General features: G+C 38.1%; 1 protein-coding gene across 2 annotated transcripts in view; it reads left to right on the forward strand.

The window, feature by feature from the left end:
* SMIM14 (small integral membrane protein 14) overlaps positions 1-27,413 on the forward strand; it is an 83,413-nt gene that overhangs the window by 12,075 nt on the left and 43,925 nt on the right. The window contains exons 2-3 of one of the 2 annotated variants that reach the window (XM_035005111.1): positions 19,418-19,519; positions 22,681-22,790. In XM_035005111.1, coding sequence (XP_034861002.1) covers positions 22,716-22,790 — 75 coding nt within the window. In that variant the 5' untranslated portion in view covers positions 19,418-19,519; positions 22,681-22,715. The remainder of the gene's footprint in view (positions 1-19,417; positions 19,520-22,680; positions 22,791-27,413) is intronic. The other variant, XM_035005110.1, reaches the window with a different exon arrangement.

The following is a 27,413-nucleotide window of genomic DNA, read 5'->3' on the forward strand; positions in this document are numbered from 1 at the left end:
ATTTATTCATTTATTACCCATCTATTTTTGTGAGAGAGAGAGCATGCGAGCACGAGGGGGGTAGGGGAGGGGGCAGAGGGAGAAGCAGACTCCCCGCTGAGCAGGGAGCCTGATGTGGGACTCAGTCCCAGGACCCAAGATCATGACCTGAGCCGAAGGCAGATGTTTAACGGACTGAGCCACCCAGGCACCCTGTAAAACTATTTTAAAAAGACCTTAAGATGTTTGAAATTTTTGATGCTAAAAGATAAAATAGTATAGGGACGCCTGGGTGGCTCAGTCGGTTAAGCGGCTGCCTTCAGCTCAGGTCATGATCCCGGGTCCTGGGATCGAGTCCCGCATCGGGTTCCTTGCTTGGCGAGGAGCCTGCTTCTCCCTCTGCCTGCCTCTCCCCCAGCTTGTGTTCTGTCTCTCTCTCTGACAAATTAAAAAAAAAAAAAAAAAAAAAGTATAATGATTCCTTGTATACTCATCATTTGGCTTCAACAATTATTTAACTCACAGCTGTTTTATTTTGTCTATACTTCTCCCTTTGCAGGATTATTTTCAACTAGATCCCAGGCATTATCTCTCTTTAACTGAAAATACCTAGTGGGATCTCTCAGAGATAAGGACTCTTCTTAGATGTGATAATTGACATTGTAGTTACGCTAAAAAAAAAAAAAAAAAAAAAAATTAGTAATTCCTAAATGTCGTTTAATCCAGTCGGTGTTCAGAGTTTCTGGTTCTTTTTTTTTTTTTTTTTTTTAAAGATTTTATTTATTTATTTGACAGAGACAGAGACAGCGAGAACAGGAACACAAGCAGAGGGAGTGGGAGAGGGAGAAGCAGGCTTCCTGCTGAGCCGGGAGCCCAATGTGGGACTCGATCCCAGGACCCTGGGATCATGACCTGAGCTGAAGGCAGTCGCTTAACCAACTGAGCCACCCAGGCGCCCCAGAGTTTCTGGTTCTTGCATAAATGTTCTTTTACAATGTTTGTTTGAATCAGTATTCAAACGAAGTCTGTACTTTACAATTGATTGATGTCTCCTAAATCTCTTCACCATATCCCTGCCATATCTTTATTTACTTTTTGCCATTTACTGATAAATCTGAGTTAGCTTTCCTGGATTTAGGTGCTGCATCCAAAGTTTTTTTCCTTATTGTAAGAGTTAATATATGATCATTATATGATACTTAAAATGTATAAAGCGGAAAGTAAAATCCTGTCACCCAGAGATACCCAATGTTGAATTTTTGGTATGCATTCTTTCAACTTTTTTGAGCATGTGTTTTCCTGTGCTTTTTAACCATGTGCATGTACTATGCTTATTTTTATATCCTGTTTGATATATTTTAATATTGTGTTGTGATCATTTCCCCATGTCATTATGAAAGAAAATGAAAAAGTTGGCTGCATATTACTTTACAGTATGTATCATAATTTAAACATTTCCTTTTACCCAGACATTTAGATTGTTCCAGTTTTTCACTCTTATAAAAAGTATGAGAACCATCTTTGTACATAAATCTTTGTATTTCAGATTTTTCTTTTTTTTTTTTTTTGATAGAAGCAGAATTAATTCAGAGGGCATGAACATTTTTTAACTTCTGGATTCATATTGCCATAAAAGTTATTATAGTTTGTAATCTCAAATGCAGTCTATAGCTTACTTAAGAATCTGTTTGCAGGGGCACCTGGGTGGCTCAGTCGTTAAGCGTCTGCCTTCAGCTCAGGTCATGGTCCCAGGGTCCTGGGATCGAGCCCCGCATCGGCTCCCTGCTCGGCGGGAGGCCTGCTTCTCCCTCTCCCACTCCCCCTGGTTGTGTTCCCTCTCTCGCTGTGTCTCTCTCTGTCAAATAAATAAAATCTTAAAAAAAAAAAAAAAAAAAAAGAATCTGTTTGCATATGCTCTGTTACTAAGATACCTTTGCCAGCCATATTAGTCAAATGTTTTTTTCCTAATTCTTTTGCTCTTTTTATTTTATTTGGCTTTTTTTTTTTTTTAAATGCACACAGTATTATGTTTTAAATTTGTTGGTATTTTCCATTGTATGTGGTAGTTCTTCCACAATGGTCAAATAGTCAACTAAATTGTCTTCTAGAATTACTGATGGGTTTTTTCCCTTCTTAATTGCTAGGAGGTTTTCCTAGGACCATTTATTAATCCTATCATTTGATGTATAAATAAATACATTTCATGGTTGGTATGTTTAGAAAATTCTATAAGAAAGAATTTATTTCTTATTTACTGGTCATAGTATTATCTCTTACCCTTCTGCTTCCTCCACCTTCTTTTTTTCTCCTTGCCATCCCAGCTATAGTGTGCATCCAGATGTCTTTCATTCTGGATGTGCCTTGGGAAAATGCCTGTAACAAAACTAGTCCTTGTCTTTTTCCTTTTGTTCTTTTTTTATGTGTATTTTTAAAATGATTTTAAAAGTGCATTCCCATTTACCTTTATTTTAAACTCAATTTGACAAAACATCATATCAACATAGTAGTTTGTGGTATTTACAGTTTCAGGATTTGGTTTTCTTGTTAAAGCTTCCACCAGAGAGTGAGTAGGAGAAAGGAATGGTAAGCTTTTTTTTTTGAGTTTTTAATTTTAATTCCAGTATAGTAAATATACAGCATTATGTTAGTTTCGAGTGTACAATATAGTGATTCAGCAGTGCTGTACGTTACTCAGTGCTCATCATGGTAAGTGTACTCTTTAGGGAAAGGTAAACTTTTCCAAACTGAGTTTGCAAAGAATGATTACGCCAGATTTAGGGCAGAGGCTGATTTTAGAAGTACCCATTGTGTGGTCCATTATATACTTAGTCCTTTCTTGTTGATGATGGGATTTGGTTCATTTTGTAATACATTTACTTAAAAAGTTTAGAAACCCTTTTATATTATATATATGTATGTATGTGTATAGATGTATATAAACACACACATACACACAATTTTTTTTTTGAGAGAGGGAGGTGGGGAAGGGGCAGAGGGAGAGGGAGAGAGAGAATCTTAAGCAGTCTTCTTTCCCAGCATGGAACCCAACATGGGGCTCAATCTTACAACCCTGAGATCGTGACCTGAGCCAAAGTCAAGAGTCAGACGCTTAACCAACTGAGCCACCCAGGTGTCCCACCCTTTTATTATATATTAACTCTAGCCAACAAATTCAGTGATGACAAAGGGTCAGATAGAGGGTTAAGAAAATTTAGCATATTCAGTCCAAGAGAAAATTGAGATGCAGTTATTTGTTCCTAGAGCTAATGGTTCTGGTAGGGGGAAGAACAAGAAGCTTACCTGTATGGTTGTTCTTGTAAAAAAATACTTTTTGAATAGTTTCAGAAGCTGCAAAATGGTGTACAGTGAAATGTCCTTACTACTTCTGCCCCCTGGCCACTTAGGCCCCCTTTCCAGAGGCAACCACTTATATAATTATTTTCAAATACTAAATTCTTCAGGTTTTAGATCATTTGCAAACATCTCTCTATAGATAAAAATTTATATTTAAGTTAGTAATGTGTGGGAGTTTTGGCATCAGTCTTTAGTATTTTGGGTAGAATCATTTGTTTATATATGAATGTTTATGTATGAATGTATGAGTATATACAAATTTACATACCCTTATGTAAATACATAATTGATTCAAGCAGTAAAATGTAGTATAGAAACTTAAGAAAATGGGAAAATGTCGTCTGATCACCTTAACAGAACCAGTACAATCATTGTAATGTAGCATAATTCTTCCCTGTGTTTAAATTCTGGGAATATAGTAATTCTACATACTTTTTCCCCCTTAATGGTAAGAGTATCACATCAAGCATCCTGGATTTCTGACTCATTTCTTATGAGGGAAATGAATTTTTAGTAATATTGCTCTTGGAAGCAGGGCAAGGAACTAACCTTTATTGAAGAAGAGAGAAAACTAGCGATTGGCAACAAAGTAGGGAGGTTAAATAAGGGTACATATTTTCATAATGCAGCCTTGGGAAAAATAAAAATCAAGTTGCAGTAATTCTGGGTTCTTAGACCTGATTTGCTTTGCTTTGCTTTGCTTTGTTTTCTCTTCTTTTCTCCTCCTCCCTCCCCCTCCTCCCCTTCTCCCTCCCCTTCACCTTCTCTGCTCCTCCTCTCCCCCACCCACACCCAGTGTGGGGCTTGAACTCATGACCCCAAGAATAAGAGTCACATGCTCTACTGACTGAGCCCCCCAGGCGCCCGCCCGCCCCCTCCCCCACCTTTTTTTAAGGACTAAATATGAGATGTATAGAGGAGAAGTTGCCATTTTGTTATGTTTTGCTGTAGAGGATTTATTTAAAAAGGAAAGGAAAAGACCTTTTCCAAGTCATGCATGCAGTTTATGTTGGGACCTCAGTGGAGCAGGGGCAGCAGAGACCAAAGACTTCAAGTCATAAAATGTAGAGGGGTTGAATGTTTGCTTGGAAGGTCAGAAATGCCTAATACATAGTATTCTACATCAAGTAAAAATTATTAGCCTTTTGGTAGAATTACAGGGAGGGCACCCCAAAAAGTTTCTGGAGAATGATGGAAAATTGTGGAATTAAAAGTACATTGCCCAATATCACTAATTTAAGATAAATAGAATGTCAGTAATAATCTGTTTCTTCATTTGTAAGGACTCTCCTAGGATCACCTGGAAATAGTGTTAGTCTGCTTTGTCTTCTCTGGTCTGTGATAGTTTTGTGTGCTTTCCTTGTTTGACAGTTTTGAGGAATTTCCTGTCTTTGACAGTTTTGAGGAGTATTGGTTAGGTATTTTATAGAATTTTTCTCAGTTTGGGTTTGATGATTTTTCTCATGATTAGACTTAGTGTGATGTTTTGGGGGAAGAATACCACAGAGATGAACTGCCTTTCTCATCACATCTTATTAAAGGGTACATGATAGCAGTGTGATTTATCACTAATGTTGTATACCTTGATCTTTTGGTTAAGGTAGTATTTGCTAGGTTTCTCCACTATAAAGTCACCTTCTCTTTCTGTATTCTACCCTTTAGAAGTAAGTCACTAAGTCCAGTCCCCATTCAAGGTCAGAGGAGAGCTAAGCTTTACCTCTTAGAGGGATTCAATCTACTTAAATTATTTGGAATTCTATATGGAAGATTTAGTCCTTTCTATCCCTCTGCTTCCCCCCCCCCCATTGGACTATTTGAAAATAAACCACAAATAACACACATGTCATTGATATGAATTTTTTTTTGACAGAGAGACACAGCAAGAGAGGGAACACAAGCAGGGGGAGTGGGAGAGGGAGACGCAGGCTTCCCGCTGAGCAGGGAGCCCGATGTGGGGCTCTGTCCCAGGACTCCGGGATCACGACCTGAGCCCAAGGCAGACGCCCAACGACTGAGCCACCCAGGCGCCCCCCTATAGTTCTTGATACAGATTGTCAAATTACTTTTCAGAAGTGTTGTAGCAGTTAACTGCAGGACCAGCAGTGTATGAGTAAACTTTCAGTGTACTCTTGTACTTTTTGTGTTTTGTTTTTTAAGTGAAAGTTCACATTAATTTGCATGTATTTGATGACTTGGTTAAGGTGACCTTTTTTTTTTAAAGTAAACTCTATCCCCCAGTTTGGTTGGGGCTTGAACCAAAGATCAAGAGTCCATGCTCTACCAACTGAGCTAGCCCGGTGCCCAAGGGTGACTTTTTTATGTTTGTTAATTAGCTGTAGTGACTCTTTTGGGAATTATCTTTTCTCTTGAGCTCTACCTTTCCAAAATTTTTCTAGAGACTCTCTTGGCTATTTTAGCTCTTTTGTCTCTTAGAAACTTAAGAGATTTATCTACCATTTTGCTTACTAGCCCCTAATTTTTAATGATCTTCAGGGTTTTGTCTGAAGATATAGTAAGAACTATTGTAGGTTAATTTAGCATATGACTAGATTATTTAGCATATGACTAGATTATTTCCTTTAAAAATTCATGACTGAGTCTCCCAACCATTTTGTGTTAAAAGCACTTTTGAAATATTTACTGTTTTGCAGTGTGTTATAAAAATTGCTAACTCATTTGAAAATGACTTTTATGACCTTGAAACCTGTGTTAACATTTATTCTGTTTTGGAAATTCTTGTTACTCCTAGGTATTTTAAAATTATCTCTTTTAAAGGAATTTAGAATATAATAGTTTCTTAAAAGGATCTAACCAAACCAAATGTTTTCTTCTGTAAGAGGAACCAGAATGAACACTCATATACACATACTAACATAGAAATGTCTAAATCTTTAATGGCTTAGAAGACATTTTTTTCTTTCATGTGAGTCCTTAACCTCTATGGCAACAAAAAATAGCTCCAAAATGAAAGAGCTTAAGTAAAATTATCAAAAGAAAATCTAGGGTTTATTGTTATCCTTTAGATCTGTCAGCATGTCTTTGGAAGAAATCAGTGTGTGAGTTAAAACATTAAATTAAAATACTTTCCAAATACTATTTCGTATTGTCATTGGATGTTATTTTCAATTACTGTCTTAGGATTTTAGATCTATTTTTTTTAAGGTTTTATCTATTTGAGAGAGAGAGAGAGAGCAAGTGAGAGAGAGAGAAATAGCACAGGCGGCGAGGAGGGGCAGAGGGAGAGGGAGAAGCAGATTCCCCCACTGAGCAGGGAGCCTGATGGAGGGGAGGGCTCCATCCCAGGGCTCTGGGATCATGACCTGAGCTGAAGGCAGATGCTTAACCGACTGAGCCACCCAGGCACCCCTAGATCTTTTTTTATCATTTGTAATTTTATTAACTCTTTAGCTAATAGTCTAAGATATATAAATATTTAAATAGAAAAAATGTAAAAATAGACTCTTATGAATCTGGCTTTGGAACTACCTAGAAGGAAGGGAAGCAAATAACCTATAAAACGTTCTTACTATGGTATAACAATGGATTAATACTAAATAAAAAGCTATAATAAATAAATATAATAAAAAGCAGGTATAAAGAGCTGCTAAAATCAGTAAGACAAGTTTGAAAAAGAAGAAATATAAATGCCAATAAACTTGAAAAGATATGCAGCCTTACTGGAATTAGGAAATAAAAACAATGAGATATATTTTTGGGACCTGACTTTCTGGCACAGATATTTTTGAGTATATCCATAGGTTATTGTACTATCAGTGAAAATAATACTGTATGTAATTACTGTGTTACACAGTTAGTAACATGTACTGTGTGCTGTTGATAGAATTACAATTGGCAAAGGCTTTTTGTGAATGACCGTAGGCCTAGATATTTAATTTTTTTTTTTTTGTATTTAGCCCCACAAAAATATGGGCACAAAGATGGTTGTTGCAGTATTATACTAATAAAAAGTTGGAAAGTCCATGGGGGCCTGGCTGGCTCAGTCAGTAGAGCATGCAACTCTTGATCTCAGGGTCATTTGAGCACCCTGTTGGGGGTAGAGTTTACTTAAGAAACATTGGCAAGTCCCTAAGTAATCTCTACTAAAGGAATGCTAAAATTGTGTGTTCATGTTTTTGGAGTATTATGTAGCCATTAAAAAGAATGAAGTAGAGTTTTATGTTTTGAAAAGTCTGAAGGTTTTTGTTTTTGTTTTTGAGATTTTATTTACTTATGTGAAAGAGAGAGAGCACAGGGAGGGGAAGGGACAGAGGGAGAAGCACACTCCCCGCTGAGCAGGGAGCTTAACCGCTTAACCAACTGAACCACCCAGGTGCCCTCATCTGAAGGTTTTTTATGCTACAAAAAGGCAAGTTGCAGAATATGTATAATATGATCTGTAAGATCCACCAAAATGATATGTGTATGTATGTATTTATAAGGGTGTACATACATATGAAAAGACACGCAAGTATTCATACCAGACTATCAGTGGTGGTACCTCTGGGGAAAGGGAGTAGCCTTGGGGAGGGAGGAATGGGAAAGTTGACATTTTCCATTTTACTCTGTATACTTCTGGGGATACCACTGATACCAAGTGATCTGATAAAAATATGTAACACTGATAACTTTGCTGTTTTATGATTTGCTGTTAAGAATGTTTAGCCTCATTAAGAACCACTTTTAAGGGGTGCCTGAGTGGCTCAGTCAATTAAGCATCTGTCTTTGGCTCAGGTCATGATCCCGGAGTTCCAGGAACGAGCCCCGCATTGGGCTCCCCGATTAGCAAGGGAGTCTGCTTCTCCCTCTGTCCTCACCCAGCTCATGCTCTCTCTTTCTCAAATAAAAAAATAAAATCTTTTTTTTTTAAAAAAGAACCACTTTTAAGAAATTTATTTCCCAAGGAATCAGTCCTGTATATAGCATGTAATTCCAGGGCATAGTTCTAGAAAATAGGATAGTGAAACTACAATATCTACTTTTTCACCTTTTCTGAAGTTATAAGTAGGCAATTAAATTTGACTTCCTGAAGGTGAGATAAGGTAAATTAAACCCACCCAGCATGAGCTGGAGCGTTTAAGGTTCTAACAGCAGATCATAAACTGGTTAACAGCACTGGAAAGTTCCATCAGCTTATAGAAACAGGATGACTCAACTGACTTATTACAGCTGAACCCTACCAGGAAAGGTTTGCTAGTTGCAGCAGAAGGAGGAAATGACCTGGATCTGAGGGATATGGGGAATAGCTTTTGCTCTCCCAATATTCGGAGTGTATCCTTTGACTTCTTTTCTATGATAGGAGTTGTTTAGGAGAGGATGGTTTGAGAGCTTTAGTTGTGTGCAACCTTTTCTTTAAATTAACCAGCCTATAAACTGTTGGTTAATTTATGCCCACAGATTGCTGTCACAATTGTATTAATTGTATTAATTGTATTAGGAATTATATTAATTGTATTAATTGTAACAGGAAAATACAGATGTATAAATTAAATACTTATCAAAAATTTTAAAATATGGAAAAGAATTGTATAGGAACTCTCTAGTAGCTGTCACCCAACTTCAGTAATTATCAACGAATGGCCTATTTTATTCCATCTATTTTATCTATGCCCACATTTAATTCCTTTCTTCCTCCCCTGGATTATTTTGGATCTTGATTTTTTTCAGTGTATTGTTTGTATTTTCATGACTTAGGCATTTTATGACCAATTGCAGTAAAGCTGGTTGTCTTAAGAGTCAAGTCCATGACTTTGGTATTATTTAGCATTGTTCTCGTAGTAGGGACATATATTGAGGAGGTGAACAACAACTCTGCAACGAGGACATCAAAACCATTGTTTTAATACCCTTAGGTATTTGTAAAATGCCTTGCTGTACTCTGAAATAAATTCTACGTATTTGTAAAACACCCCAAATAAATTATGAAATACCAGAATTCCCATTCAGTAATGATAGAGTTCTGTCTTGCCCACGGTAGAGCAGCTTCTTAATGTCTCTGGACACATTTAAATGTGAGGTGGGATTGGTTAAATTTTTTGCTCTACTGCTTAGCTGCTGGTATGCACTGATGCTTGTTCTGAGGTCCTGGCCAAAAAAGAACTGTTCCATTCTGTTTTCAAAAAAACCAAATAATTTTAAAGTGGAAACTACTAACTGAAAACTGCATAGTACTTAAAATAGCTCAAGTTAATGTGAAGGAAATTCCACAGAAGCATAGCACTATTGGAGAATGTCCTATGTATAAATACATTTTCTCATTTTACTGGAGGCTAATTAATACTGGCATATACTTTAAAATTCTAGTTGAGGGGCACCTGGGTGGCTCAGTCGGTGAAGCATCTGCGTTCGGCTCAAGTCACGATCCCAGGGTTCTGGGATCAAGCCCCGCATCGGGCTCCCTGCTCAGCAAGAAGCCTGCTTTTCCCTCTCTCCCACTCCCCCTGCTTGTGTTCCCGCTCTCGCTATCTCTCTCTCTCTCTGTCAAATAAATAAATAAAATCTTTAAAAGTAAAAGTAAAATTATAGTTGATTTGGGATGCCTGGGTGGCTCAGTCAGTTAGGCATCTGCCTTCAGCTCAGGTCATGATCCCACTGTCCTGGGATCAAAGCCCACATCGGGCTCCTTGCTCAGTGGGGAGCCTGTTTCTCCCTCTGCCTGCCACTTCCCCTGCTTGTGCTCTCTCTCTCTGACAAGTAAAATCTTTAAAAAAAATAAGAGGTGCCTGGGTGGCTCAGTCGTTAAGAGTCTGCCTTCGGCTCAGGTCATGATCCCAGGGTCCTGGGATCAAGCCCCGCATCGGGCTCCCTGCTCCGCGGAAAGCCTGCTTCTCCCTCTCCTGTTCCCCCTGCTTGTGTTCCCTCTCTCGCTGTCTCTCTCTCTGTCAAATAAATAAATAAAATCTTTTAAAAAAATAAAATTCTAGTTGATTTGCATGCTTCTGGCATATATAGATACAGAGAAAATTAACGTCAGAGGTTCAGCAAATATTTATTCATTGCTGTGGCTTAAGCAGTGAAGGAGGTGTTTGGAGACGGAGTGATGACTAAGGTAGGTTCCTGCCCTCAAGAAGCTGTGGGCTTTTTGGAGGTGGAGGGTGATGGTGGTATTGGTGGAATCTAGTTTTATTAATCAGATGGATTAAAAAAAGACTTAAAAATAGCTGTGTTTTGCAATTTTTATGGGTGATAGAAACAAGTCTCCCTTTCTTTATAAAAGGCAATTTGTTAGCATTTCTGTGTTCAGAGGCTACAGAACTGGGTAGATACCAGGCATTTTAGTATTTGAATTTCATTTTAAAAAATCTTATATCTTTTAATCTCAGCTGACATTTTACTGGCCTGGGGAGGCACAGATAGGAAGGAAGGAAGGACCAGTATTTGTAAGTGGAGATTTGTTTATGGATTTGAAAAGACAGGTGAGAAACAGGCTTTCAAGGGTGAATTTTATCTGCCTATGAGTGGGATATTTACTTTCAGGGTATTCTGTATTGGATATGTATAGTAAGTTCTCTAACATGAAGGCTAATCATTTTATAAAAAATTGGGCTCAGATGAAACTGTGAAGTAGTCAGAGTTTGTATTTGGTATTTCCTACCTTCTGGAAGAATTAGGCCCCCCAGCTTAGATGGCCTGCGACTCCTCTTCCCTTTCCAATTCCCACCTCCCCTTAGCTCAGGCATACAGATCTCTGAAGATACTAGATGGGAAGTAGGTTTGCCCTGACTGTTCTGAAACTTGATTTCACCTCAGTCTATCTTGGATATCTCCCCAAATCATTACGAAGAAATTTGCCTCATTTTTTTTTTTTAAGATTTTATTTATTTGAGAGAGAGACAGCGAGCACGAGCAGGGGGACAGGCAGAAGGAGAAGGACAAGATGACTCCCCACTGAGCTCTGAGCCAGCTGCAGGGCTCCATCCCAGGACCCTAAGACCATGACCTGAGCCAAAGTCAGATGCTTAACTGACTAAGCCACCCAGGTGCCCCATGCCTCATTGTTTTCAACAGCTGTGTAGGATTTCATGTACTCATACTATCGTTTATTTAATCAGAACCACAGGGATGAAGGATAGACACTTTGCTTTATCATTTTTTTGCTTTCATAAACAGTGAACATCCTTATACAACAACGTTGAATGATTATTTGGATATGGATATCCAAGTTAACTAGATATATTAATTTTTACCAATCTTTGGATAGTTGAAAGTGATAACTGGATTTGGCACCTCTTATATTTTTTGTTATTGGCTCTGTATTTTCCTGTGAACATGATCTTTGCTCATTTTTTGTAAGGTTGCTGTTTCTATATTGATTTTTCAGAGTTCACTGTAAATTAAGGAAATTAATCAGATATGTGTTGCAAGTGTTTTTCCAAGTTCTTTGTCTTTTTATTTTACAGTATATTTTTGGTTTATAGAAACTTAAAATTTTTGACTGTCACATTTATTGGTCCTGTACAGTTTCTTGGATTTATGTTGCTTTGCAAGTATTCCAGTAGTCTTCTTATAGTTATACATTTGTGACTTTTAAAAATTAAACTTCTGTATTTTGAAAGTCTTAATATATGAATACACATTCATTATAATTCATTTAAAAATTGACAAAGTGAAAGTCTGTCTTAAAATTATATTCTTTTCCCTAGAGCTAACCACTTACTAAGTTGCATGTATATTTTTCCAGTCTTCTATGTATGCATCATACTTCAATTTAAAAAAAAGTTATCATACCATTTATTAAATAGTTGGTGCTTGAAATTGGCACCTTTTTCATATTCTAAATTCCCCTTAAAAATCATGGGTCAGTTTGTGGATATTCTATTCTAATCCATTGTTCCAGTTGCTTTAGTTGACTGTTCTTTGTGTGGCCTTATTTTAAAAGTTAAATCACTGGGACACCTGGGTGGCTCAGCGGTTAAGCGGCTGCCTTCTGCTCAGGTCGTGATCCCAGGGTTCTGGGATTGAGTCCCTGCATCAGGCTTCTTGCTCAGTGGGGAGCCTGCTTCTCCCTCTCCCTCTGCCTGCCACTTCCCCTGCTTGTGTCCCCTCTCTCTCTGACAAATAAATAAATAAAATATTTTTAAAAAAAGTTAAATCACTAACACATCTAGAATTTGTTTTGGTGTAAGGAATGAGGGTGGGGAGTCAGCTGTGCCCTATATCATTTATGGAATAATTTGTCTCCCCCCCCCCCCAGTGATTTAATATGCTGTCATTAAACCTAGATAATTCTGGAAAGGACACCATTATCTCTGACCTATTGAAAGCATTTTGAGTAGGCTTCCTGTATTGACTAGTTTTCCTCCTATCAGTTTTCCATAATACAGCCAAGGTGATCTTTTCGAAACATACCCTTTATGAACTTTACATTGCTATTTGGAGGAAGACCTAATCTTGAACATGGCCTAGAAGACCCTGTGTGGCCCATCCCTTGACCTCGCTGGTCTGGTTTCAGATGACTCTTCTTGCTGTCCGGATTCCAACACATAGTGGCTTTCTTTGAGTTCCTTACTTGCTTCAGGGCCTTTACACTCCTATTCCTCTTGTGTCTGGAATGCCCTCCAGACCCTAATCCTCACACCTTCTACTTCGGTATTGTATTCCAGTGCATCCTTCCACTTTCAACTCAAAGTTAACTTCTTGATAAAATCTTCCCTGACTCCCTAGGTAAGTTTAGAACCTGTATGTGCTCTCTAAACACCATTTATCTTTAAAAAAAAAAAAAAGATTTAATCTCTGTGGCCAATGTGGGGCTCGAACTCATGACTCCGAGATCAAGAGTTGCACGCTCTTCTGACTGAGCCAGCCAGGTGCCCCTCTTTGTTGTTGTTTTTTTTTTAAATAACAGCCTTTTTGAGACCTGATTCACATGCCATAACGATGCATCATTTAAAGTCTAAAATGCAGTGGTTTTTAGTATATTCATGCAGTTGTGTGACCATCACCATAATCAATTTTAGAACATTTTTTTAACCCCAAAAGAAAGCAGGTACCAGTTAGTAGTCAGTCCCCCTTTCTTCCCAAGCCCTCTAGTTCTGGACAACCAGAATGTTTTGTTTTGTTTTTTAAATTGTGGTAAAATATATAATATATATATTAAATAACAAATTTTGCTATTTTAACCATTCTTTCAAATTTAAAATTCAGTTGCACTAATTACCTTCACAGTGTTGTACAATTATCACCACTATGTATTTCCAAAACTTTTTTATTACTCCAAACAAATTCTCTATTTGTTAAGCAATGACTCTCCATTCCCTTTTTCCCCAGCCCCTGGAAACCACCATTCTACTTTCTGTCTGTATGAATTTTCTTGTTGTAGATTTCATTTAAGTGGAATCATACAATATTTGTTCTTTTGTGTCTGACTTATTTCACTTAGCATAATGTTCTCACAGAGTAATCCATGTGTCATAACTTCATTCCTTTTTATGGCTGAATAGTATTCCATTGCATGTATAAACCACATTTTGTTTCTCCATTTATCAATTGATGGCCATGTGGGTTGTTTCTACTTTTTGGCTATCATGAATAATGCTGTTGTGAATATTTAGCATACAAGTATCTGTTGGAGTCCATTTTCAAATCTTTGGGGTATATACCTAGAAGTAGAATTGCTGGGTCATTGATAATTTTTTTTTTAAAGATTTTATTCATTTGAGAGAGAGAGCACAAGCAGGGGGAGAGGCAGAGGGAGAGGGAGAAGCAGACTCCCCACTGAGCTGGGAGCCAGACATGGGGCTTGATCCCAGGACCTGAAGATCATGACCCGAGCTGAAGGCAGGCACTTAACCATCTGAGCCACCCAGGCACCCCTCTGTTTTAACTTTTTGAGGAACCACCAAACTGTTTTCTAGAGAGGCTACACCATTTTATCTTCCCACCAGCAGTATGGAAGTGTTCTGATTTCTTTTTTTTTTTTTTTAAGATTTTATTTATTTATTTGAAAGAGAGAATGAGAGAGAGCAAGCGCACAAGTGGGGTGAGGGCCAGAGGGAGAAGCAGACTCCCCGCTGAGCAGGGAGCCCGATGCGGGACTCGATCCTGGGACTCCAGGATCATGACCTGAGCTGAAGGCAGTCGCTTAACCAACTGAGCCACCAAGGCACGCCAAGTTTTCTGATTTCTTCACTTCACTTATTTTTATTTTTTTGATTATAGTAATCCAAATAGGTATGAAGTGATATCTCATGGTTTTGATTTTTATTTCCCTGATGATTAATGACATTAAGCATTTTTTCATATGCTTATTGGTCATTGTGTATCTTTAATGTCTATTCAAGTCCTTTACCTATTTAAAAATTGGGTTATTTTTTTCTTGTTAGAGGGGTTCTTCATATATTCTGGATATTAAACTCTTATCAGATACATGATATGCAAATATTTTTTCTCATTTTGTGGCTTGTGTTTTCAGTCCTTTGGTCCATTTATCTTTTATAGCATTTAGAAGTTTGTATTTATAATTAAAAAAAATATATTTAGGTTAGGGGCGTGTGGGTGGCTCAGTTGGTTAGGCGTCTGCCTCTGGCTCAGGTCATGATCCCAGGGGGCTGGGATTGAGCCCCACATTAGGCTCTCTGCTCAGTGGGAAGCCTGTTTCTCCCTTTCCCTCTGCCTGCCACTCTCCCTGCATGTGCTCTCTCTGCCAAATAAATAAATAAAATCTTAGAATTAAAAAAATAATTAAAAAGATTAAAAATATTTAGGTTAATGTCTGTCTTGACCATTAGAATGTGAACACTGTTGGGGAAGGACTGTATCAGTTTTTGCCCATTTTTATATTTCTAATGCCTAATACAGGTGCTAATTTTTGAATGAATGAAATTCCTTTAAGTTAATATATGAATTGTTTCATTGATCTGTCTCTTCCATCTTAAATATCAGTTGTAGTCCATCTTGGTGTCTCACTTGTTACTCTTACTTTTCAAAATCTTCCCAGTTATTTCCTGGCTACTATTAAGTTACTTAATGTGCCCCTGCCCCACTCAACATTGGTATCATTTTAGATAACTTTTTTTCTTTCAGAGGGCCTTCTTATAAAGGCTGCAAAGTTCTCTTCATTAGTTTGGGCTGATACAACCAAATACCAGAGACTGGGTGGCTTAGACAGCAAACATTGATTTGTCATAGTTCTGGAGTCTGGTAGGTCCATGATCAAGGTGCTGGCAGATTCAGTGTCTGGTGAGAGCCCTCTTCCTGGTTTGTAGATGGATGTCTTCTTGCTGTATCTTCACATGGTACAGAGAGAGATCATCTCTCTTATGTTTCTTTAAGGACATTAATTCCATTCATAAGGGATCCACTCTCATGACCTAATTACTTCTCAAAGGCCCTACCTCCAAATACCATCATTTTGGGGATTAAGGCTTCTGCCTTTGGCTCAGGTCCCAGTGTCTGTCCATTTTTTGTTTGGGGTATTCACAGGTTGTGACATTTTTTTCTTTTTTGCTTACTCTGTGATAGGCCACAATTTGAAGTTCACAATTTTTTTTTTAAGATTTTATTTTTGGGGCACCTGGGTGGCTTAGGTAAGCATCTGCCTTGGGCTCAGGTCACGATTCTGTGGTTCTCAGGTCAAGCCTTGAGTTGGCTTCCCTGCTCAGCAGGAAGTCAGCTTCTCCCTCTGCCTTTGCCCCTCCCTCTGCTTGTACTTTCTCTCTTCTTCTCTCCCATAAATAAATACAATCTTAAAAAAAGATTTTATTTTCATGTAATCTCCACACCAAACGTGGAGCTTGAACTCACAACCCCAAGATCAAGAGTCACATGCCCTACCAACTGAGCCAGCCAGGCACCCCTCTTTGTTCCTTTTCTGATGTTCCCATCTTAGGGAGATCATTTGCATGGTGGTCAGCAGCTAGGAACATGCATGTCAGCTTTTGAGAATACAGTGTGCCAGGGAGATTGTTACGATTATTATTCAGGATGATTTCCCAGTGTTTGGAATGCACTTCAGAGCTATGGTTCCCAAGACCAAAACCAATCAAAATAGTAAGTAAGTCAAAGTAAAACCCTGCTGAAAGAGGTCAGAGGTCATTTTTTTTTAAGCCACGTGTCTTGCTCAGTGATCTTATGTAACTGAGTTTCAACTTTCCCAGAAATGTTAATCCAGGTGCAGCAGGTAGTGGGGGTCACACAGCACAGATAACCTCCTTGCTCAGTTAAAAGATAAATAAGGGCTATCCTATTAGGAAGAAAAACTGAAACAAACAAAAAACCACAAAAAACAAAAATAACAGCTGTGGCCAGATAGTGTAAGGATTTTTGTTAGACAGCTATTGTGGATTTTGTAATACTTTTAAGAGTTAAGGAGAGGTTTCTAATTGGAGCCTCATTTAGATTTACTTCTAACTGGAAGTAGGGCCCTGCCAGAGAAAGTGAATCTTGAGGGGCGCCTGTGTAGCTCAGATGGTTAAGCATCTGCCTTCAGCTCAGGTCATGATCTCCAGGTCCTGGGATCGAGCCCCACGTTGGGCTCCCAACTCAATGGGGAGTCTGCTTCTCCCTCTCCCTCTGCCTTTCCCCCTGCTTGTGCTCTCTCTGTCTCTCTTTCTCTCAAATGAATAAATAAAATCTTAAAAAAAAAAAAGAAAGTGAATCTTGGATCATGAAAGCCTTGGTAGGTCTTTTCTAACTTGGCAGTGTAAATTCAGGGGAGTTGACCAATGAGGTGTAATGGGCACACTTTGATAACCAAAGAGGCATTGCCAGCTGTCTAGGCATTTATAGAATGATAACCACCATAAACAAAGACAAACCCTGTCTGGGCACAAACCATTCCCGTTAAGGTAGTACTGTTAATAGATTAATTCACAGGAATTACTGTGTTTGCTCGTTCAAGCCACAGGTCGTTAGGTTTTCTCTTTCACTTAAAAAATTGTTCTAAATTCCATTGGGTTCCTCCCCCCCCCGCCCCCCCAAGCAGTGGCCTGGGAGATATGGATGATAACATCATCTTTCCAGGCCAGTATCACAGTAAGGAAAAGAAAGGGAAGATGAAAGGGTTTCATGTTTAGTTAAAATATGAAGTCTTGATCCAGTGTCTTGGGAGGAAGCACCTCGATGTCAGCTAATCTTCCTAGTCAGTTTGATTTGGAGGTCTCTGGTGTTTGTATAGGACCAGTTGTCAGGTGTAGTTTTTGTCAGCTGTGGGATGTGTATCCAGGGTTGAGTCCCTATCATCTGGGTAGTGATGAAGACCTGGTATAATCCCTTCCAAGGAGATTCCAGGGCAGTCTTTGTTCTTAGTGATTCCAAATCAGAAGAGTGGGAGAAAACTGGGAACAGTAGCATGGCGTGTCTTAGCCATACTTGAGGATCCAGTCCCAATTTACATGCCTTCTTTACCAAAAACACATCCTACTTTCCTTGCATAGGGAGATGTTTCCCTTATTATATAACATATATTAAAGTTTTTAACCTTTAGAAACCTTAGTTTCTTTTTCTTTTTTTTAGATTTTATTTATTTGACAGAGAGAGACAGGGAGAGAGGGAACACAAGCAGGAGGAGTAAGAAAGGGAGAAGCAGGCTTTCTGCTGAGCAGGGAACCCGATGTGGGGACATGGGGCTCGAGGCTTGATCCCAGAACCCTGGGATCATGACCCGAACTGAAAGCAGACACTTAATGACTAAGCCACCCAGGTGCCCCGAAACCTTAGTTTCTAATGAAAGTGAAGAAGTAAAAAATTGTGAGCTGTCATTGCATTAGCATCCTGTGGCTTGGCAGACTGTTTACTTTCTTTTTTTTTTTTTTTTAAGATTTTATTTATTTATTTTACAGAGAGAGAGAGTGAGAGAGGGAACACAAGCAGGGGGAGTGGGAGAGGGAGAAGCAGGCTTCCCGCGGAGCAGGGAGCCCGACGTGGGGCTCGATCCCAGGACCCTGGGATCATGACCTGAGCCGAAGGCAGACGCTTAATGACTGAGCCACCCAGGTGCCCCCTGTTTACTTTCTATAACTTCTAGAAACATGCTTTCCCCAAATATCTTTAGTTCCCCTGTAAAAGGAAGTAAAAAATCGATAAACCTGTGTTTAGTAATTAGTGTTTCAATATTTTATCTTATTTGGAAATGATATGGATATTTAATGAATTTAACAAATCACTATCTAAATTAACAGAACTTAAAGGTTTCAGGTTATCAGAAAGATTTGGAGGAAACTAAAGTTTAACTAAAAACTTTTTACTTAGTCTTTTTAATTGTTTTTAACAATTATGTTTAGATTACACACAAAAGCCATTAGACATTAGACAGAACCAGCTATTGCCCCAAGCTGTTTTTTTGACGGACAGATTTTTTTTTTTTTTTAAAGATTTTATTTATTCATTTGAGACACAGAGATAGAAAGAGAGCATGAGCAGTGGGAGAGGCAGAGGGAGAGGGATAAGCAGACTCCCGGCTGAGCCAGGAGCCTGATGTGGGGCTCGATCCCAGGACCCTGGGATCATAACCTGAGCTGAAGGCAGACGCTTAACCATCTGAGCCACCCAGGCGCCCCGACTGACAGATTTTGTGAGGGATAAAATGAACTTATTTGACTGGTATATAAAAGTTTTATATTTAATCTGATAACCCAAAAGACATGTCTATTTTAGTTAAACCAACATACTTAAACTAGCTTTTATACTGAAAATTATCCTAGATCATGTGAATTTGAAAAACATTTGGGTTCATTTCTACTATATTTCTGAGATTTATAAATACTTCATAAGCACTTCTTTTTAAGCCAATTAAACCAAGTTCTTTTTTAAAGTAGGCTCTATGCCCAACATGGGGTTTGAACTGACGACTGCAGATCAAGAGTTGCATGCACTACCAACTGAGCCACCCACGTGCCCCATGGAGAAGACTTTTAAGATTTGTATTTGTTGGGGTACCTGACTGGCTCAGTAGGAAGAGCATACGACTCTTGATCCTTAAGGTCATGAGTTCCAACCCCACATTGGGTGTAGAGATTACTAAAGGAAAAAAAAAGGATTTGTATTTGTAGAGAAAAGAAATCTTAAGGAGGCTCTGGCCTAGAGTTTGGACAAGAGAGCCTTATTTGCAATTTGAATTTTAAAAAGCCCCCCTAACCCCTTTTATTTTCAGTCTTAGGAATTGGGATGGTCTAGAGTTAATATTTTACATCTCCAAGGCACTGGGGAAGAGTGCAAGTTCCTCCGAGGACTTTGGTTTCTTTGGTTCCTTAAGGTTAGTAAGCCTTTTGAGATAAATAGGTTTTGGAATTGGTAATAAAAGGAATAGGTGAACTTTGAATTACCTCTAGAGTTGCATTTCTAATTTTGCCAAGATTTGTAAAATGTAGACAATTGCTCTCAGTTCCTCAAAGAATTGGGTTGCAATTTCAATGATATCATAGGTTGATCCACCCATCTAATTACTTTTTTTTTTTTCTGTTAGTAAATACTTTTACAGAGGTTTCAGAAGATTTTTTTCTTTCCTTCTGGGTACCTAGTTTCATTTTAGCTTATGGGAGGAGGCCTAAAAAACATTATCAGGCTCTGTATATCAGCTTTCAATCTGGCCAATAGCCAGTCACAGAGCTACTTAAAAATTCTTTTAGGTATCTTGTCCGTTTTCACCTGGGACAAACACCAAACATTTCTGGCCATATTCAATTACCCCCCCCCCCCCCCCCCCCCCCATGAATGTAAGAGGGATCCCCAAGGAGAGTGCAAAAGATAACTTCTTTCCCTTTCTTTACCGGGTCCTACAGACTTCCGGGAGAGCTGACTCTGGTAAGAATTTTCATCCTTAGCCAGCTTCTGCCAGTTTTTCTGGGATCCCATCTGTAACTCTGTTTTTAACCAGAATTTGGAAAGATTTTTAATGTTACTTTTTCCTTGGCTATTTAAGAGAATAATGTAGCAGTTTACCAGAAAATCTCCCATTTGGGAGGAGCCCTCCTTTGAGGTCAGGTATGGGGGAGGGGTGTCTGTAAGGTCATTAACTTGGTGGACTTTTGTTTACAGTCCATAAAGGCAGCTCAGATAGAGGAGTACTAGGATGAGTTCTCAAATAAAGGAAGATAGAGGGAAGCGGTAAGAATTAAAGCTTTTTGCTTTTAGGTACCTTTTACATCTTTAGTTTTTCACTAGCCTTTTACAACAAATCTTTCAATGAAGCTATTTTGGAATTTTGAAGCCTTTTGGAGTCTCTTGCATACCAATTAAAATAGGTATCCCATTCTGTTTGATTTGGAAGCCTCGCTTTTAAGTGCACTTCTTTAATGATCTTATCTAATTGGAACATTTCTTGTAACGGCCATTGTAATTCTAGGTTGTAATTCCTCTGAGGACAGTTTGGTAGGACCCTAGCCACAATTAGAATTTAACCCACCTTTTCTGTGCAGCTATATCTAGTGGTAAAAGGGGTGTAATCCACATTTCTGTCTGGCCACATTTTGGGGCTGCCAATCTGATGGTTACCAAGCCAGATTGTCAGGACACAAATAAGCTTAGTAAGATTTTGCCACTTTTGTCAATATATCTTTTGGACCGTAGTTCTTAGGCATAAAATAAGCAGGGGTGCCAGAAGGAAGCATGCTTGCCTCTCTAGTTTAAGGATCCCATTAACCAACTTTGGGTTTCTTGGAGCTGAGCTAATACCTAAAAGGGATGTGCCTCTGGGTTGAGAATTGTACAGTGTTACAGTGTAACTCCTTGTACAGGAATTTTCTTGAGGTTGGCAGGTGACCTAGTGTCAACGTAACCTGTTCAATGACCCACTTAATGCAGGAGTTTTTGAGTTGGGTGATGGGTACTGTAATAATAAGTGTTCTGTCAGTGCCCACCAATTTTTGTGGCTTTTTTTTTTTTTTAACTTCTGAGATTCTGTTAGCTATAACCCTTTATCTACACAAAATAAGACAAACAAACATGTGCACCCTAACATACCAGCAGCAACCAAAAGGTGTTACCTTGTGGACTGGCCAAGAGAAGGCCTGCATACCATCACCAATTCTCAGCATGCATTAAACCAGCAGACTCCAGTAATTGGGGACTGGTTGGAACTGAGGAAAGGACTAAACCACCAAATCCCAGTAAGTGGGTACTGTGACTGGAACTGAGGAAGGGTATTCCAGACAACTGGGGAATTGTGGAGTGAACCAAAGGGTAGGGACTCAGGTTCCAAATGGAACTGTGTGTCAGCTCAAGCTGACCCACTAAGCCCTGGACTGCAAAGCTGGTCAGTTTAGAAGTTCAACACAAAGAGCAGAGCTCAGAACTGACAGGAACTTCCCAATTCCCAATGGCCCCCAGAAATGGCTAGAAAAAAAAAGAGAACTTGGAACAGTTCATGGGATACCACACCTGTGTTTCTTCTTGTCCCCAAAGCTATCAGAAGGCTCGTTTATCCTGCCGCTTTCACCAAATTTGTTAAATAACAAAAACTAAATAGTAAATTTAAAGATCAAATTAGCTTTATTCAACAATTCATGAGTTGGGCAGCATCCCATCTAGTAAATAGAAAGGAGCTCCACCAAGCTGTAGAAAAGGAAAGTTTTTAAAGGCAGAAAGGGGGTGGAAAAAGGAAATTATTAGCAAAGAATATATTGTTTTAGGCAAGGTCACCTTCCTAAGGGGAATGGAAGGGGCCTATGAATGTATTATCTCACTAGTGCTGACTGGGTAATTCCATGTTGACTGGCTAAAGGTTACAGTTCTTTTTTTTTTTTTTTAAGATTTTATTTATTTATTTGACAGAGAGAGAGACAGCGAGAGCAGGAACACAAGCAGGGGGAGTGGGAGAGGGAGAAGCAGGCCTCCTGCCGAACAGGGAGCTCAATGTGGGACTCGATCCCAGGACCCTGGGATCATGACCTGAGCCGAAGGCAGATGCTTAACGACTGAGCCACCCAGGCACCCAAGGTTACAGTTCTTAAAATTGAAACTGCAATTAGATTGGGTATTAGGTCTTGGTTTGCTGACATGGGCTTTAGCATGAGTGACTCCCATTTTGGGGCCTGCTGTCTCCTTTTTAGCAATATGAATTTTGTGGGGGACACAGGCATTCAGTCTATAGCAGTACTATGGCTAACAAAGTTAAAAAATTCATTAAGCACAGTAGGACTCTAGCATCAACTGCTTCACAGGGAGGCAGGATAGAGCATCTGAAGACATTCACATTTGTAGGAAATTAGTCTGATGGTAGAAGGGGTAGGTAATCATTTCTATAGATTCATAATTTATATGATTAGTAATTCATAAATATAGGTCATTAACCAATACGAACTATCCTTAGTTTAAGAGAATTATTATGAGTCTGTACAATAATATGAATTTTTCATAGCTCAACAGAAAGAGTACTACGCTCAGTAGTTGTCTAATATTTTTTTTTCTTGCTCCTAGATTTAAACAGTCGAGTTAAATCAAGCTGGGCAGTCATGGCAGAAGGTGGATTCGATCCCTGTGAATGTGTTTGCTCTCATGAACATGCAATGAGAAGGCTGATCAATCTGGTGAGATGAATGGGACAGTCCTATTTGGAATTGAACTGTACCCCTTCTGTCCTATATTTGTGGGAATGGGTTATTTTCATCTGATGGTCACTAAAATTATTTCATAATTGAAATTCTACAGTGATTTAAGTCATAATGGTCAAAGTACTTGCCAGCAATTCTTTTATTAGAGATAAAAACAGATTGTCATCTATGGTAGATTTATGTTGGTGATATCACCATCATAGGTAAGTAATGTGGGTATAGCCTTTTCTGTTCTGTATTAAGGAATATAGTCTTTAGCCATATGGAGCTTGTTTACCTGATAAATTGCTGTGAAGTCACAGTTCCTGTTGTGACATGGTTCAGATCCTACTCTAACAAATGACATGACAATAGAAAACTCTATATAAAGCATTTCCAAATCCAAATCAATTATTCTACAGAGGCAGGTTTCTGAACAACAGGCTTTAGATAGTCTCATTGAATTGATTGTTAATGAGATTTGAATTTGTAAGGTTTTTAAGACTTTCCCAAGTGTCTAGAATCTTAAATACAGGACTTTTTATGTATTATACTTTATACTTTTTATATGCAAAAGAAGAAATTTAACTCTTATTAACAATAAGATATATTATTATTATGTTAGACAACATTTCATTGTTCTAGAATACTCTTGTACAGAGATATATTATCATAGACCAGTTAATAAAGCCAGGAATAAACATTTGCTCAAATATTTGAATTTTTAGTGGTTAATAAGCAGGTTTTCTGCTGCCTCAGTGTCTATGTATAGTGACCAGAAGTATGTTTCTTGTGAATGATATTCCTCTTTGAGTCAGCATATGCTAGGACTTATGATCCTAAAGAATGTCTTAGAGGGAAATCAATAAAATAAGAACTTATAAATTAGACTTGTGGCTATAGAGATAAAATGGCAATTTCATATCTCTGATAACTTGATGTAAAAATAGATGAGTGTGAGGAGAGAATATTTAAAATATTTTCTCCTATGTATGACATTAAATAGCTGATAGTTTTTATGTCTAAATTTAAACATAAGGCAATTTTTTTTTCAAATTACTGTGATACTAGGAATAAAAAAATAGACTTGAATTTAACTGGTAAATTTTCCCAGGAGATCAGTTTTTTAATATGAATTACTACCTCTTTTTTTCTTAGTATAGTATTTTTATTTTTAACATAGTATCATGCTTTTTTCTCTTAGCTCTGCTGCCTTTTTTTTTTAGAGATGGCTAAAACTAAGCCCTACTTTTTATGATTTCCTGTACATTTCTGTCCTCTTTAGTAGACTGTCAGGAAAACCATATTTAGCTTTTGTTTTGTTTTGTCTTTAATGCATACATTCATGCCCGATGGAACATTGTTTATAGCAGTTCTAGTGGAAAGTACTTTAGATTTTAGATTTTACAAACCTTTCAATGTCTACAGTTTTTAGTCTGTGCTGGATATTTTCACACGCTATAAATCACTGATGGGTGATCCTGGATGGGTGATTTACTGGTGTACAACAGGGACAGATAACAGATATTGAAGATATCTTCTGATAGCAGAATTGAAGATGCCAGAAGGGAGGAGAAACTCATTTGATTCAGTAAGGAAACTTGCTGATTAGGTTTGATAGACATTTGTGGGGATTTGAATTGTGCTTTATAATTCTTATTTCTTCTTTTATTTAAACTCCAAATCAAGCAGCATTTTGGGGCCATTTCTACCTTGTAGCTTTTAAGTGCTTTCTCAAAACGTTGTTTGTTTTTTTTTTTCCTGAAAGAGTATCTTTTGAAATAACATCTCTAATTTCAGGGGCACCTGGGTGCCTTAGTCATTAAGTGTCTGCCTTTGGCTCAGGTCGTGATCCCAGGGTCCTGGGATCGAGCTCTGCATTGGGCTCCCTGCTCCGCAGGAAGCCTGCTTCTCCCTCTCCCACTCCCCCTGCTTGCGTTCCCTCTCTCTCTGTGTCTCTCTCTGTCAAATAAATAAAATCCTTAAAAAAAAAAAAAAAAGATCTCTAATTTCAGAAATTCAGAAGTAAGGTCTAATTTCTCTAAATTCAGTAATGTGTAATACTCTTTATTGTATTATTTCTAGTAGTGAATAGTTATAAACAAACCTAATTGCCTACCAGTAGGGCAGTGGTTATATCATGGTATGTTCATATGATGGAATTTTATACAGATGTTTAAAATAATTACGTCTTTAAAGCATATATAATAGGGCGCCTGGGTGCCTCAGTCATTAAGTGTCTGCCTTCAGCTCAGGTCATGATCCCAGAGTCCTGGGATCGAGCTCCGCATTGGGCTCCCTGTTCGGCGGGAAGCCTGATCCTCCCTCTCCCTCTCCCCCTGCTTGTGTTCCCTCTCTCGCTGTCTCTCTCTCTCTGTCAAATAAATAAATAAAAATTAAAAAAAAAAAGAATATATAATAAGGGAAATTCATACATGAAATGAATAAAAAACAAGATATAGAAATTGCATTTAGTACGGTCTTGCTTTTCGGTACCTACACACACCATCTATATGTGCACACAGGAAAAAAAAGACTTGAAGAAAATACGTGAAAATGTTAACTGTTTATCTCTGGATTGTAGAATATAAGGGGAGACTTTTTTTTATAGTTTTCTGTATTTTCTGTGATAATATATCTTATAATCAGAAAAAGATTTTAAACTATCTTTTTTTCATTTAAATATTGTCAGCTTATAATATGTTAGGCTTTTCTACCTCTCATTCATTATCTTCTGCTCTTACACTTTTTAGTACCTTTATGTTATTACTCTTTGAAAGTCTAACTCCCCAGCCTATATTTTAAAAACAGTTTATCTGAGGGTATAATTTTTGTGTATTAGTTATAGCCACCAGAATTTAGATGTCTGCATGTTCAGGACACTCATGGATACAGTAATGTATTACAGTATGATGATGGAGCAGAAATTTATTCCCATCTTTCTAAAAATGGACATTTAATTCATCCTTGCAATAGAGTAGCATCTCATTAATTTTAGGTACTAATTTGGAATTTTTGTTATTTTTTACCTCATATAATCAAATAGGATTTTCTTGTAGGTTAGAGTATTATCAATTCCTGAGGATTTAAAGTGCTAAAAGCAAGTAAAAACCTGGGGAAACTTGAGGATTTTAATGATTATTTATGGTTTGCTCATTAGTTGTATGCTGCGTGCAGATTCGTTTTGCCTATTCTGTGGAAATAGATGGGCTTTGCCAAAGGATATATTCAGCGTAGGAGCAGTTAAGATTTCACCATTATTTCCTTTCTGTTTTAATAATGTCCTATTCATTCACAATTTAAAATTAACTTTTTTCCCCTAATTTAGTAATAGTATCAGTTAAAGTTCTTTATTATAGGTTATAGAAGTTCGGAGTTATGTAGAAAAAGACATATTAAAAGGATATTATGTGGCTCACACGGGAGAACCTGGCACAGAAAATGAATAGGATCAAAGGAAGGGTAAGTGCCAAAACAAGAAAGAGCCAAAGTCATGGCGTAGAACAAGAGCAGCCAAGATGCTGCTTGCTTCCGAATTCCAGAATTTTAGATGTCCAGGTGTTGATGCAACATCTCTATCTAGATAAATCGTAGGCATCTTACATTTAATGTGTGCATTACCAAACTTTCTTTCTTGCCGTCAAGCTTAAACTTCCTTGTCTTCTCTATTCACTCTATTATTCTGGTTACTTAGGCAATACCTTTTATGTCAGTTTTTACTCTTTCAACCTCATAGCTAATGCAGAAACAAATCCTTTTGTCTCAACCTTGAAAATATATCCAGAATCCAAACATTTCTTACAATTCCAGTGTAACCTCGTGGTCTAGTCTACCATCAGCTCTTGCATGGATTATTGAAATTAGCCTCCGTATGAGTCTCCTTGCTTCTACCCTTCTGTCATGCCCCACTTTCTTCAAGTTTAGTTCTCACTACAGCAGCTGAAGTGATCTATTTTTGATATATCAGATAATGTTCTCCTCAAAATCCTACAGTAGCTCTGCACAACACTTAGAGTGAAAAAAAAACCAACAAAACACAATTTACATAGCCCTACATGATCTGTCCCCCCTCTACCCCACTCTTTTCCCTTTGCTCACTTTGTTCTAACAATTCTGGCCTTCTTGCTGTTCTTGGAAAATACAGGTCACATATAAAGGATCAAGAGTATAAATAGACTTTAGACTTTTCAGCAGCAGATTGGCACAAAGATGTTAAGTTCTGAAGGGAAATTATTACAACTCCAGCGTTCTGTATTCAACCGAAGTATTGGTCAAATAGGAGGGAGTCTTCAAAAATGCCACCTCATGTACCATTTCTTAGATAGTTACTAGAGGATGAACTATTTTCCACCAAAAAGAAGGCATAAACCCAGGAAGAAGAATAAGACTTGAGTGTAGAAAGCAGGAGATCCGGCACATGCAAGAAGCAAAAGTAACTTCAGGATAATGGTGAACAGAGATCCCAAGTTGATAGCTGCGCACCAGGACCACAAGACGGCTGGTTTCATTGAGAGGGTATCACAAGGCTCTAGCAGAGATTTTTTTCAGAAAGATGAATTGATAGAATACCTGGTAAGTCTAGGCATCTTGTGATCTAGAAAAATGAAAACAAGTTGTCAA

Source organism: Mirounga leonina, unplaced genomic scaffold (assembly GCF_011800145.1).
Source record: "Mirounga leonina isolate KUSES-001 unplaced genomic scaffold, KU_Mleo_1.0 Mir_129, whole genome shotgun sequence".
Classification (NCBI taxonomy): Eukaryota; Metazoa; Chordata; class Mammalia; order Carnivora; family Phocidae; genus Mirounga; species Mirounga leonina.